Below are 14,153 nucleotides of genomic sequence, written 5' to 3'. Positions count from 1 at the left end.
CTTTGATTTGGAATCCAAAAATATCAACCGTTTAAAATAAATATATCTTTCTTGAGCACAGTCTAATTAGTACCAGGATATTTAACGCGTTCCATCGTAGAATAAACAATCAGTACAAGCGATATTCATGCAAGCGGTTTATTGTGAACTTGTTTTTAATGTTATTTGCATGTCCAATTGTGCTTGAGCAATGTCCCCCAAAGCAGACTGGATTTTTTCCAGCAAAAGTTCTCCTTTCTGAACAACTTGTTCAAGTTGCTCTGCAGTTTCTTGGTTTTCAAACTCTAGTCGCTTAAGACTACAATTTTGTAATTCAATTGAACTGTCTTCATTAGGCAAAGACTCAATTAAAGTATCAATGTCTTTAGCACATCGAGCTATTAATTGTGCAAAAAGTTGAGCATAATCCTCCTGAGGTGGGTTTTGTATGGGTGTCTGTGAGCCTGTCCTGTCAAAATTTGCAAACTTGCTGGGATAAGATGTCTGCTGAATGACTCCAATAGCATTGCAGAAGTGCTCTGCTTGCTAAAAACAATCATAATTTTATTAGCTATACAGAAATGAATGTTACTAAATAGGCGCATACTTGGTTTACGGTATCCTGCAGTTGCGTTAGCCTGTCTGCCATAACTAAATAATATTTCTTAATCCTTATAAACTTTCTTTAATTTCTACTATGAAGACAATAAGGCATAGGTAGTTTGGAGATGGTAGTTACTCTTGTTGTTCAATGAAATCGATAATTTCGAAATTTTTTCTCGATACGTTCTGAAATGCCTATTCGACATGTATACTATCGAATGCAATATATATTATTAATATAATAATTCTTCGTTTTAGCCACTACACATAAGCAACATCCAACATATTTAAATGTAATTTTTTCTCAGGATTTTCATTTGCTTAAATATAGGCATTGAAACATTGCCGATAACGCACCGATTTTCGAGCGCCATGCAGCAAGAACACTACTATACGATGAATAGTCGATGGCTTTGAGCTATCGTCATCGGTTCGAGATGAGCGAATGACAGTTGCTAACTATCGAGGACAAGTCATTATAAATATCGAATTTTGATTTGGCGGAGGCTTTGAGTATTTCAAATGTAAACCGTTTGCACTTGCAATGTTTTGTATCCCATATTAAACAATAAAAATTTTAAATGAAGCTTGAATATTTTGTAATTCAATTTAAAAATTTTATTAAATAACCCAGGGCTAGGGTTTTTTATGCTGGTTTTTACATCGTTTTTTTTTCACTTACATCCCACAGTAAAAACTAATTATTTTCAATAATATTTTTCATTTATTTGTAGAACTAAAAAAGAACAAGAACACAACTACTTTAACAATTTCGGCTAAGAGTAAATACATTTGTACAAGACTTCAGGCAATAGCAACAGTCTAATAACCAACTCGGCCTTCGGAGATAAGTCCCATCATTCCCATTTGCAAGACATCGGGCATCAAAGAACCGCATCTAATATCCGTTTACAAAAGTTTTGTCGCTCGAATCACAACTAAAATAAATATTGAAATAAATATAAATAGTATTAATAGTATTCTACGAATAAGTTAACGGAAAGGGCTCTCCAACATTAATTATTTTGTATTAAAGGAAATAACTTACCGATAATTCTTCGTGGAGCGATCTGCAGAGGAGGTTGGGCAAAACTTTCATTCATGTGCCTTACCAGCTGAAGGGTCTGAACACTAATAATGACCACAATTTCTGCAAAGTGTAAAAGAGATTATTCGAGAGGTTTAAGGGCATTGTGAAAACTTACTCACACTTTCTGACTTCAATCTGGAATTTTTGAAGGAGATAAATGTCGCTAAAAAGATTCAATGTACTCGCTGTCGCTTTGGGTCGACAACTGAACTGAAGTATTTGAGTTTCAGGCGAGTATTTCTTGCTAACTACTCCCGTCTTAGAATTATTACCGTCCTCGGCTATCTATCGACGATGAAGACCCTGTGCTAAAAAGATGACGCGATGTGTGCCGTTGGTTGTTATCTCGCTCGTTAGTGCTGAATCTCACTGGGCATTCATTGATGATCATGGATCCATTAGTTATGTATCATGGCTTTTTTTTATTCTTTAAATATTGGTTTAACTGTACCGGTGAGCCAATCCTCGGTGTTGTCTAAGTTGTTAAGTTGATTGTTGGCAATGTAGATTTCTCTTTTCTGTTAGGGCGTCTTCAATTCCCTGTTCCTTCTAGACCTACCAGGAATTATGGCCTCTACCTACGTGCACAAAAGATTACGCTATGCACAATTATTTTCGGGAACTCACTGACCAAGAGAGGCATAGCTTGCCGGACAGGCTGTAAATTTTTCCCCACCTGTACGGTAATTTCCCATTACTGTCTCTTTATCCTAACTATTTAATCTAGTACAAATTTCTTAACTTTATTTAATTTTTACTTAAGAAAACTTTTTTCTCTGCTAACACCCTTCTTCTTAGGCATAGGCTCTTAGATTTTTAGATTTTCTTGAATGGCAATCGTAGCATTTACGAGCTTCAGTAAACTCATATATTTACAAGGGTATTATAGCTTCGGCATGTCCAATCTTGTCTTTCTCGCTATAAATGTAAAAGTAATGCCAAAAGTTTTAAGAACCAAATGAGCCAGTTCATTCGAAAATACCGTTATTACACAAGTTTCTGGCACTTCTGGTATTATGTGCTGTGCATTTGAATTACATAAGATTTAGTGGACACGCCGCACTAGCTATGTCATTTTAAGCGAAACTTACTGCCAAATGTGTCAGAAACGAATGTAAAGTGTTACTTAAGCTTACCACTTCTGGAAACGGAAAAACAGGGTATAAACATAGAGTTATGATTCCTTGGGATCTGAACCATGACCACTCTCAACATACTCCGCACAATGCGCCTTACAACTTGCATAGGTGAAGATCAAGACAACATAAAACATAAACCCGTTTCTTTGAGCATATTCAGTCAACCAACGCTCTTCAGTCGTTAAAAATTTCTCCAAACCAGTTAGGCAACTCAAAGAGCCGAAAATGTGACTGAAATCCGCATGCTTGGCCTCGAGCTTAATCAGTATTGGTTTAAAGCTGGTGAGCGATACACGAAATTCGTTTGTACACGAAGTGATAACTTTGCGTCTGCTTTGTATGCGACAAAGAAGTGAAAGGCCCATTTTTGTTTACAGTCACAATTTTGTGATCTACATTGACGTATAGAATTGCGGCGAAACACTCAAGTGACATCGTATCAAATTTTATACCACAACTTGCTATGAAATTTGGTAACCAAAACATTTGCTTGCCAATTAGCTACTATAGAGGTACCCCACATGTGAGTTGCTTGTTTATGTATATATCTATGTATATATCTATATCTATGTACATATGCATGAATCTATATGTTTGTGCTTATATACATGTGACCGAATGCTAACACATTATTGTGTAGAGCTGTGCATGAAAACATATAAAAAAGTTTTATGTAATCTGTATAGGTGAAAGTTAGACAATGAAAGCAAATAAAATGATATGTGCGTGCATCTGTCTACATACATAAATAAGGTGGTAATTATATTATTTTATTCATATACATATTTTACTAATATAAAATGATCTCTGTATTCTGCATGTACATTGAATATTTATTTTCATTGTAAATTTCAAATTTCATTAAATAATACAAAATTTACAAGGCACAAACTTTGACAGCCACCCATTAAAAAGAATTTTACTTTTTTTACTGTATATTCAGGAAGAGCATTATCGCCTTTTAAGACTGGTTCTTAGCCTGTCGAAAACATATATATCTATATATATTTTTATTTTAAACCAGTTCTTTTGTACACAATATGAGAAGAGAGATAAAAATAAAAATTTATGACGATCGACTAACTAATAAACAAAAATCCAACTGAGAGGTTGATACATACTAAAATAAAATATAAAAGTATATGCATTTTATGGAAATATCGTTTTGTACCTTTTATTCATTTAAGAGAAATCTATTATTATTATCGTGTGATCCCACGCACAGCCCAAACCATGGAGCTACGTAGCAAATCATTGACTGATGCTCTCTTTTGGGTTGATAGGCATAAGTAAGACGGGGGTTGGGAAAGTTGGACTAGTAAATGGCGGTCAGAGTTTGGCGTCATAAATTCGACAATTGTTATATTTACTTGTTTACATGCTTATTATTCCCAAAGGAAAACTGTAAACATTTTAATTTACTAAAAGAACTTTTTTGGCGGGGCTCAATCAAAGCGTAGCTTAGTTGGATTAGGGTCGTAACATTGGCACTTGCGAATAAATGAGTAAGAAATCGTTTTCTCATTAAATATATGATTTATATTTAATTTATAGTAAAATGGAAGTGTTTCGAAGCTAGCGTTTACTTAGTTTGTTGAGTGGATTGTAAGAGGGACAATGGGCTGTCAATGTGCCAGGACTCCTCCATGTGGATAGCCTAAGAAAGTACTCATGGTAGTTTTTTGGGCTTCTAATTTTGTTTATAATCGATTGAAAATATCCAATTATTAATAGGAATAATTAAAACAATATGATTTTGAAGATTATTAATTTAACCCCGGTGGCGTCGGGTTGCTTTTTCTTGGCGTGGTTATATTGTGGTTAATTTTTAGTTCGTCGCGCGGGAGGATGGGTCGATGGAACGCGTGATTCCATCTATGCGTGGTGAAAGTTTTACCGTCCCAACCAAAACGCAATCGGAGAACGGTGCGTCGGAAGATGTTTTGTTGTACAAAAATGTTTTAGAATTTAAGCTGCTCATCTGGCTTAAGCTATTTAAATTAATTTTCAAGTTTATTTTTCAGGGCATGTCATGGCGAGATCCTGGGTTTCGGAAGAGCCAAATCAAGTCCAATTCACGAACATTTCTTATTTTGTGCCTAGTTATCTTCTGTTTAATTCATTACGGCGATGCGCACGGAAGACTTATCGAACCCCCAAGTAGGGCATCGGCTTGGCGTTATGGATTTCAAACGCCACCAGACTACAATGATCATGAACTCTATTGCGGTGGTTTCACTCGACAGTGGAAGCATAATGGAGGAAAATGTGGGGAGTGTGGTGATGCCTGGGATTTGCCTGAGCCACGCCCACATGAACATGGAGGCCAATGGGGACAGGGTGTTGTTGTTCGAAGCTATTTGCCGAGCTCCGAAATCATAATTCGTGTGGAGCTGACCGCAAGTCATATGGGGTAAGAAAACAAATTGGTAAACGAATAAGAAGGCCCATTGGCTAAACGATTTTCTTCACAGGTACTTTGAGTTTAGGTTATGCCCAAAGCCAAGTGCTAAGCAGTCTTGCCTTGATCAAAATGTGTTGCATATAATAAGCGGTTCGCCCTCGCAGCGTAGCCCAACAGACTTGGACAGCAGATTCTATCCGCGTAATGGTAGTCGCATTTATGAAATCAAAGCGCAATTGCCTGGTAAATTTTTCGTATATTTGTTTTTTTTTTTTTTGTAAGCACTATATCCGTATTTATTTGTTTCTATTTTTGCAGACATGCTATGCAATCAATGCGTGCTGCAGTGGCGCTATATAGCCGGAAATAATTGGGGCATGTGTGACGATGGAAATGGTGCAGTTGGCTGTGGCCCTCAGGAGGAGTTTCGGTCATGTTCGGATATTGCATTAACAAAAGATGCGCGACTGCCGAATCGTCCTGTTCGCCCTATACACCGCATTACTACACCTTCCACAATTCCTAAGAATGATCAAGTCGAAGTGAATAAGAAACAGTTCACTTCGTTAATACTCTTGATCGGATTTATTTTATTACTGCTGATAGCTGGCTTAGTAATTAGTAGTGTGTACATACTCCTTAAGCCAGCTAAGCTAATTGAATGGAGGGATTTATTTCTAAGAAAATTCTGTCAGAAGCAAAAACAAACACATTTAGTTAACCTATCACAGAGCAAGCCAGCTATGTCTATTGGGACTATTGAAAAGTGCGATGACAATAGCAATACCAGTCAATTGCCCAGTCTGCTGAATACAGCGCCGATTCCACCACCTAGAACAAAACGCGATATGCGTATTAAGGAAATATCCATAGTATCCTAAGAATTGTTCCTCTCTGTCAATTGGTATGGGTTGAAATGATTGCTCCCTGAACCCAGCCCATTAGTATTCTTTGCATTTCTTAACTATATTATTATAAACACAAAACTGATTATTTTAATTTAATTTTTATCAATGATGTAGGCGCATATAACTAGTATGGCATACAATTTAGATTAACTAAAGTGTTCACAGTCGACTGCGTTGTTTTAACATATAGATATTTTAAGATAAATAATTTTTGTGATACCGTTTCCAATATTCAAAAATAAGTTTTTGTTTAGTAAATAGTAAATTTTGAATACTAACTTAATGAAGTCTGATGGGCAACATTATAAAAAGTTCATGTTGCCAATTTTGCTTAGAATTGGCGCATGATATAAATTTACTACTTATTTGCAAAATGTGTACTGATTTATTTATTTTCGACACCATAAAAACAATTCTGACAATACATATGAATATATAATGCTATTTTTCTGCTGATTGTCGACTAATAAATTATTGAATTTTTCACCTAATCATACCATAACGAAATTTCGAACTATCTGTTAATTTTACGATTTTTTCCGATGTAAACTTTATAAATTAAAAAATGAAATAATTTTAAGAAAGTTTTGGAAACATTTAGAAAAAATACTTTTTTGTCCAGGTACTTTTTTTGCTTTGTAACCAAAGGAGAAAAAATAGAATTGCTCTGTGGCTGCGATTAGCATTATTTTTAAGCCAAAAATAGATGCCCGCATACATTAGGAAATTATGGAATATGAAGATCTTTCAACATTAAGATTTTGGAAGGTTTTCTACAAAAGAAAAGAAATAAGATTCGCATACAATTCTAGCATTTTTTCTGCCAAGACAGTATTTTTCTTTCTTGCGGTGAACTAATTTTTCTTAGTTTTTGGCGTTTTTAAAGGTGACTTCACTGGAGTAAATCTTAACCGAGATTAACAATCGCAACGCTTGTAAAATTTCGAGTAATAAATAGCTTACAATTGTTCTGAACTATGGCTTAAAAGGTATCACTTTTTTTTTTGACATCTTTTTATTACAAAATTTAGATTTTTAAAATTAGGAACAACCAATATTTCATAAAAATACATTTAATATAAGTCGACAAAATTGTACACTTTCAAGCTAAAGATTTGACTTTGCCGTGATCAATACGACCATATTTACAGTCTGCGAATTCACGGGCTTTGCTTGAGCTGCATATAATTTGTAAGCTTGAGATTGGCAAATCGCGCTGCAACTTATCCCAACTATAGCTCCCTTAAATTAATCAAAATGCCATATATTACTATTATAATAGAGTGTTAAAAAGTAAAAGTAACAGATGGCATTTTGTTGGGTTTAGGGGAACTACATCACTGCTAGCAATGGAACTACTTTCATCAATTTATTTCCCATTTCTTGTAACAATAATAACACCCTGTGTAAGAGTATAATGTACGAAATGACTAGTTCATAGTTTCTTTCATTAGTCAAGTGTCAGTATTGGTTCTCAGCAGACGTGTGTTCTGTGCGAGTCGACGTAGAACGTGTGCATTTATATCTGCACAGACATACATATGTATATAGAAAAACTATTTATATCTAACGAATTGTAAAAAAAAAAAACAACCAACAAATTTTGAAACAATTTTATTTCAATGGCGTCGGCATATGAAAAACCATCTGTTCCCATGAGCGGAATTGTGCAAACTGCTGAACAGCTCGAAAATTCGGATACAGATCAAGATAATATTCCATATCATGCTCGTGAGAATGCACTTCCATTCACATATGGTAACGTCCCAGAAGGTTTTGATACAAGCGTGTTAAACCATGTTGACGGCAATGTGTGCATCGATGCACTGGAAACAAAAATGGTTGAGAACAAAAATCCCGAGGCCCGTTCGTATACAATTCGAAAAACCGTTCGACCCAGCATTTCTGCATCGTGTCCATTGCTACGAAAGACACCCTCCCGGCAAGAGTTCGAGCATATGCTGATGGAACGTAAAGGGCATGCGGTACACTCAGGCAGAGACCTTTCGATAAAGTTAGCACACGATGAAACAATTCAGAAAGATTTGGAGGAGCTTCAAAAAAGGTTAAACAAGCCCCATCTTGAGATCAAAGAATTGAAAGAATCACAGGTTGGGTCCATGGAGCTATCTGATGCTGAATCATGTTCTACAAGCCAACAAATGAATCCACAATCACAATTGGTCGAAAATAAACGTTCGAAGACGCCCACCTTTCCACTTGATCAAAGACCATTCAACTCTGAGCGCTGTGTCAGTCCATATCCAACACCCAATATACCGAGTACTCCAATGGCTAACGAGAATTCTGCATCAGAGCAAGACAATCGGAATCTTCGGCATGTCTATGGTATCGGCCTCACCAAAGAAGTTGAGCCGCGTTTAGTTAAATTTGCAAAAGACTCCTCACAGTTTTGGTATAAGCCCAACATGAGTCGAGAAGAAGCGGTTGATTTATTACGCGATGCAATACCCGGAACATTTCTTATTCGCAACTCAACTACCTACCGAAATGCATTTGGCCTGGTCTTACGGGTGGCTAAGCCACCGTCCGGCATGGTGACAGGACCAGAATATGGAGATCAACTGGTCCGTCATTTTCTAATAGAGCCTACAACCCGTGGTGTTCGCCTGATGGGATGTACCAATGAACCTATATTTACGTCTTTGTCTGCCTTTGTATATGAGCATTCGATTAACCAAATGTCCTTAGCTTGCACTCTCAAAATACCAGATAGGGATCTGCTGCTTATCTCAAATAACGAAGAACTCATCTTAAAACAAAAACAAATGCTTGCACAGGGTGCCGCGTGCAATGTACTCTACTTGTTTCAGTGCGATATGGAATCCTTAACCGGTGACGATGCAGTTCGAAAGGCGGTGCTTGAAATGAACTCAGAGCCTACGCGTGTAGTTCCCTTAGAGGTTCACTTTAAGGTATCAGAACAGGGAATTACCTTAACTGACAACACACGTACAAAGTTTTTCCGACGGCACTATCCATCGAAGAATATCTCGCACCTGTGTATGGATCCTAGTAATCACTTTTGGAGTATTCCAGCAGCTAACAAAGGATTGGAGCAGTCAATCAATAAATCAATATTTGCGTTTATAGCACGACCCTTGACCGGCTCGAGAGACAACCAATGTCACATATTTTGTGATATATCCCCCATGCAGCCAGCTTCCGCAATAGTTTCATTTGCCCACAAAGTTCTACCACTTGACAATTCAAATTGTAAAATGCTTTGAATTCTAATAATCTGTATTCGGTTGCGTTCAGATATCTTGATTTAAGATCAGCATCAACAGCCGAGCCAATCAAGCTATTCGTCTGTTAATTTGCCCAAAGGCGAGTATCTATAGAAAGGCTCGAGATATTTTTATCAATTCAAATAAAGTTATAGCAAGAGAACAAATTAATGTTATTCAATTAAATATATAAATACTAGCCAATATTTTCCGAGCTTGCCTCGCCAAAAATTGTTATTTTCAACCTCAATCGCTGAAACAAGTATCCATTAAGTTTTCTTGTATAGATTTTAAAATAAATTTAAAACCGATCGAACTGTACTTAACACATTGCCCATACACACTTTGACCTTTGACCTATCCAGGCAGGATGGAATATCCGAAAAGAGTGAATTGACTTAAAAAGCTTTTGAAATGGCCTGAAACTTTATCCATTCAAGCATTCAACACATATGGCCCACATCTAATACAGGTGGATTTTGCGAAAAGTTGTTAAAAAAGTATTTTTGTATAAACGTTTTCATTAAATTCTTATGTAAGGCTTTGTAAATATTCTTGAATCCCAGAATTTATTTTACCGAATTCCGCAAACCGAAAACCGCAAACCCTTCCTTCTCTTTGTATGTCAGGTATTCCCTCAGTTCCCTCAGCTGAAGGCTCTTGCCAGTTAGACAGAAAACTTATATTTTTCAATTTGTTTATAATGCTGCTACTTTACATCCCAATTACCAATTTAATATGCAACAACAAGAAAGCAAGAAAGGTGAAAGAAAGCTTTTGGTTTTGCTCTAGTCTGGCACTTCTGACAAGTTTAAGCCATTATTGCATTTCTGTTTTTATTTTTTAAGAGATCATGCAATAAAATAAACAGACATTTGTACTGCCATTTAATGCCCCTGATGAATATTTATTTTAGTTTTCCAAAAAACAAATGTTTTTTTCAGTTTTCCTGTTACCATAATAATACTTAACTTACTCACTAAACTCTGCCGAAGAACCTGTTATTCCTGATATTAATTTCTTAGTAAATTTACGTAACTCCAAGGGATCCTCGTTGTTAAAATCATCCATTACCGATTGCATTTGTTCCTTAAGTCCATCAGCAATTGATGTTGTGATTCGATCTTTGAAAAGGTTTGTTATAGGACTTAAAATAATTCCTGTGAATTCCCGAATTAAACGAGCTTGATCCAATTGTACATGAATATTGCTATTATGGAAAATAGGCGTATTATTAAATAAATGTTTTTCTGATTTATTACGGCACCTGAATTCAATTATGCGAAAGTCGTGAAGATGAAGCTTTGAATTAATTACATTCACAGCGAGCTCAGCATAAACAATCGTGTCATCTAATGAGCCAATCACTTTTCCATATCCCTCAATTGCCATTAGCTTTAGCAAAAAGTTATATTCAAACTATAAAGAAGAATATATTTTACACATTTATTATTTAATTATCAATTATCAATTTGTAGATATATGCATATCATATATCTTTTGGCATATTATAAACCGTCACCATATTAACGAAGGCAATTTTGTAACATGAACATATTATTAATCCGAAAAAGTAGTAAAAAAAATATGATTTTATTGATTTTTAATCCTGATTTAGAAGACGAGCTGAGTCAATCAAGTATGATCATTAATATCACACGATCAAACACTAAAGATTTCAAATTTTATTAAATAAGAACATATTTAAGTTTTTATGATAAAGGTTTTTAATCCTGGTCTTTACGAAGTTGGAATATTTAAGCACTTATAAGAAGCTGATTGAGCAAAACAAGTCTAAATAAGTTTTATGTATTTGAAGGTTTATATAACACACACATTTTTTAACACTTGCTTTGCATACCTGAAGTTTATTAATTTTTAAATAAAATTTGCTCAAGAACGATTTTCCCTCATATGTCATATAGGCATTGTTGTGTCTTTGTATTCCAGCAAGGTTGTAAACAATTCCGTTGGTGAGGTGAAGGCCAGCCTCGTAGGTGATGAAGAAAGGCTTCTTCAAAGTTAATTGCTTTATTTATAATTGCTAATATTATCGTTCAACTGAAATTAAACTCACAATAGAAATACTCTCTTTCATGTCTGGAAGCTCTAAGTGTTCTATGCCCAGCTTTTGAAGATGGGCAAGCACCATGGGCGTCACAACGTCGACTTCGGCATCGATATTGGTCCAGCCGACATCTTCCTTTTCAAAACTGCTCTTTGGCATGGCATCATCCCCTGCATCACGACGAACACTTTAAGAAGAAGTAAAGCTCTCGGTGGGGATATAGTTTTAGATTAAGGTGTAAATGAATGAATAAGAGTACTACTACCCCGAACCCAGCGTCTACAGTCTTCAATTAATTTTCCTAAAGATCTTTACGAATGAGCTTACATCCAAAACTACACCCATTTAACGTTCGAAACGAATTTATCATCCAAGATGGGTGAAATTTGCGAAATGTTTGAAAAACATTTTGAATAAATTTTCGCAAATATCAAAGACCGTAGAAGCTAGAAAAGTTTGCAATTTTCTTTCTCCAATGTGAAGATTGCGATGTCGTCTGCAAAGCCTACTATGCTGTAATTATGTGGTAGGGCAGGTCAGAGCACTCCATCGTAGATTATGTTTCATAGCAAGGACACAAGCACCGATCCTTGCTCGGCGTCCCCAGTAATGGGGTACTAGCGGTCGTCCAGCAGCCGTACATGAGTACTCGGTCCTTGAAGCATTTGGCAACGCGATTTATTAGATACTCGGAGATCTGCAGCCTGAGTACATAAAGCCAGCTTGTAAAGTTAAAGGCGTGTTTTACATCTAGCGGTCCTTCCGTGCCATGTTACATATGTACATATGTTCTTGATGAGCATCAATACCCAAGAATATTTGAACCTATAAGAACTAGAGACTGCAATTTTATCTGTAGGTCCTCCTAGTGCCCGCGCAGATCGAGTTTGTTTCTGATATCGATATTGAAATTCTGTTTTTTTGAGTGTTTGCAGCAGCTGCCACAAATTCCAAGAATTTCTATATACATGTACATACACATTCATTCTCGTCTGCTTCAAATTCTATCAAAAGCATTGCGATTGTATTGTTTTCTATGCGTACAGGCAATATAATATAATTTTTTTTATATTTGATAATTATATTTGTAAGAAATGTTGATAGTGGAATTGGGCTATTATAATATTATACATATTTTTAAACCAAGAAATTCATTAAATATTTAAGTTATACGATACCGATAAAAGGTGAAAAGTGCCTATTAAATTGATGTACATTTATAATTACCTGCTTAAATCCCGCTGAACTCTGCCGTTTGCAGTAAACACGAGGAATAATATTCCAATTAAGTATAATGCCATTTTAACTCTAGACACATACATAGTATCTAGATCACATATATAAATCTAAAGAAAATTTATGTTTGTGTATGCAAATAAATTTGTTTTCTTGTATTATCGAATTAGAGATCTATTGCTTAGGGTTTTTAACGTTAATATCGAATGATAAATCAGTCCTTATATCAGATTATGTTTAAATTCGACTTTAGTGTTCATATTTGTAAATAGATTATTTAATGAAAAATCCCATACGATGTATCATTGTTTCTCAATTCTAAACAGGTTCTAAAGAGCTCGAAACAGGAAAAATCCAATTTATATATATTCTGATATGTCATTATTATTGAGTAGAGTGTTGTGCACTACGACCTGGACCTAGACAGTACGTATAAAATAAAAAAAATAAACCCATTTAAGCAGTATGAAATTTGTACATTTTATTTTAGGTATAGGTATTCATACACATACATATTTGAGTACATATTTCGATAAAAAAAAAGAAGGAAAACGAATGCATATAGTATACACTTTTATTGTATGTATGTACATTCGAGTACTAACGTTCACTGTAAACACTTAATTGATTCGTTTGCATTCTATACACGAATTAAATGTACTCATAACTGAAGCTGTTACGTATTAATGCACAGTTGAACATATATAAGCACATACAAGTTACTACATATCTACCATAAACTCATAAATGAATTTAAGCTAACAAATTTACCCATGTCCATATAGTACTTTATAAACTATTTCATAATAGTAAAATTTTTAGTAAAATGAATAGCATTCGGCACAAAGTATATCATTTTAGCATAGGCATACCGCGCACAGAGGCCCTAGTATATTTAAGTTTAATTACTTGCTTCCTATTCAGTTATTACTGCGAAGCGTTTATAAGTTTCAGCGAGCCGAGATCTAAAGCCACATTTGACGCATTCGTGGGAGCGGTTGAAACGAAACTACGGCCGAGAGAATAAATAGTGAGAAAGCCTCGCCCAATTATTTATTGGAATCCAGCCTTGATCTTGCGGAGCTTTTGACTCGTGCTTTGTTAAGTAAAGCTTGCCTATTAATTTGTACATGTAAGCTTATAGATTTTGCAAAGAAGTTTGCATACCCTGTAAGACAAAAATGGGTAACATTAAGTTTTACCACTAATCAATGAATCAATCAATCAATCAATCAACTAATGGTGTATGCTAATAAAAAGACATCATATACATATTGTCCTTAATGTCCCAGAAACCTGCACAAAAATACAATTTTATATTAAGTATAAGAAATGTGAATTGGGATAAACACGCCAAGCAAATCTATTAAACATGCATGAGGCTCTAATTGGGAGCTCCCGACTAAATGATACCCTGAACCCTCTTTTACCAACACCATCCATAAAATTGGCTAATCTACTCCACTCATAGTCCT

At 35.4% G+C, this 14,153-nt stretch overlaps 3 protein-coding genes across 7 annotated transcripts; 1 reads left to right on the top strand and 2 right to left on the bottom strand.

Moving 5' to 3' along the window:
* Positions 1 to 124: 124 nt before the first annotated feature.
* On the bottom strand, positions 125 to 719 carry MED21 (mediator complex subunit 21). Its single transcript, XM_002052935.4, has 2 exons — positions 587 to 719; positions 125 to 525 (listed from the first exon to the last, which is right to left on the bottom strand). Exons 1-2 carry the CDS (start codon positions 626 to 628, stop codon positions 139 to 141), a joined length of 429 nt encoding a protein of 142 aa, XP_002052971.1. The 5' UTR covers positions 629 to 719; the 3' UTR covers positions 125 to 138.
* A 2,353-nt stretch (positions 720 to 3,072) lies between these two features.
* On the top strand, positions 3,073 to 6,354 carry LOC6629308 (uncharacterized). The gene is made up of 4 exons (XM_032432997.2): positions 3,073 to 3,334; positions 4,836 to 5,224; positions 5,286 to 5,458; positions 5,534 to 6,354. The coding sequence occupies exons 1-4, from the start codon at positions 3,275 to 3,277 to the stop codon at positions 6,094 to 6,096; spliced, it is 1,185 nt and encodes a 394-aa protein (XP_032288888.2). The 5' UTR covers positions 3,073 to 3,274; the 3' UTR covers positions 6,097 to 6,354.
* A 3,901-nt stretch (positions 6,355 to 10,255) lies between these two features.
* On the bottom strand, positions 10,256 to 13,711 carry LOC26531745 (uncharacterized). 5 transcript variants are annotated; one of them, XM_032432833.2, is made up of 6 exons: positions 13,551 to 13,711; positions 12,670 to 12,788; positions 11,452 to 11,629; positions 11,236 to 11,403; positions 10,642 to 10,793; positions 10,256 to 10,584 (listed from the first exon to the last, which is right to left on the bottom strand). In XM_032432833.2, exons 2-6 carry the CDS (start codon positions 12,762 to 12,764, stop codon positions 10,347 to 10,349), a joined length of 831 nt encoding a protein of 276 aa, XP_032288724.1. In that variant the 5' UTR covers positions 12,765 to 12,788; positions 13,551 to 13,711; the 3' UTR covers positions 10,256 to 10,346. The 5 variants fall into 5 exon arrangements, with proteins under 5 accessions (XP_032288724.1, XP_032288726.1, XP_070062826.1 ...); XM_032432835.2 differs by having other exon boundaries at positions 13,588 to 13,711; XM_070206725.1 differs by having other exon boundaries at positions 13,592 to 13,711.
* Between the last annotated feature and the right edge of the window lie 442 nt (positions 13,712 to 14,153).

Source organism: Drosophila virilis, chromosome 2 (genome assembly GCF_030788295.1).
Source record: "Drosophila virilis strain 15010-1051.87 chromosome 2, Dvir_AGI_RSII-ME, whole genome shotgun sequence".
Classification (NCBI taxonomy): Eukaryota; Metazoa; Arthropoda; class Insecta; order Diptera; family Drosophilidae; genus Drosophila; species Drosophila virilis.
The sequence above is the reverse complement of the archived record's forward strand: the minus strand, read 5'-3'. Positions and strand labels throughout refer to the sequence as shown.

Excerpts from the sequence above, each read along its gene's own strand:
- MED21 (XM_002052935.4), bottom strand. The coding sequence starts at position 628 with ATGGCAGACAGGCTAACGCAACTGCAGGATACCGTAAACCAA. Across the intron at positions 526-586 it reads TGCAGGATACCGTAAACCAA|CAAGCAGAGCACTTCTGCAA; the intron begins GTATGCGCCTAT and ends GATTGTTTTTAG.
- LOC6629308 (XM_032432997.2), top strand. The coding sequence starts at position 3,275 with ATGAAATTTGGTAACCAAAACATTTGCTTGCCAATTAGCTACTATAGA. Across the intron at positions 3,335-4,835 it reads ACTATAGAGGTACCCCACAT|GGCATGTCATGGCGAGATCC; the intron begins GTGAGTTGCTTG and ends TTTATTTTTCAG. Across the intron at positions 5,459-5,533 it reads AATCAAAGCGCAATTGCCTG|ACATGCTATGCAATCAATGC; the intron begins GTAAATTTTTCG and ends CTATTTTTGCAG.
- LOC26531745 (XM_032432833.2), bottom strand. The coding sequence starts at position 12,764 with ATGTATGTGTCTAGAGTTAAAATGGCATTATACTTAATTGGAATATTA. Across the intron at positions 11,404-11,451 it reads TGAAAGAGAGTATTTCTATT|CAATTAACTTTGAAGAAGCC; the intron begins GTGAGTTTAATT and ends TTATAAATAAAG. Across the intron at positions 10,585-10,641 it reads TTTCGCATAATTGAATTCAG|CAATATTCATGTACAATTGG; the intron begins GTGCCGTAATAA and ends TTTCCATAATAG.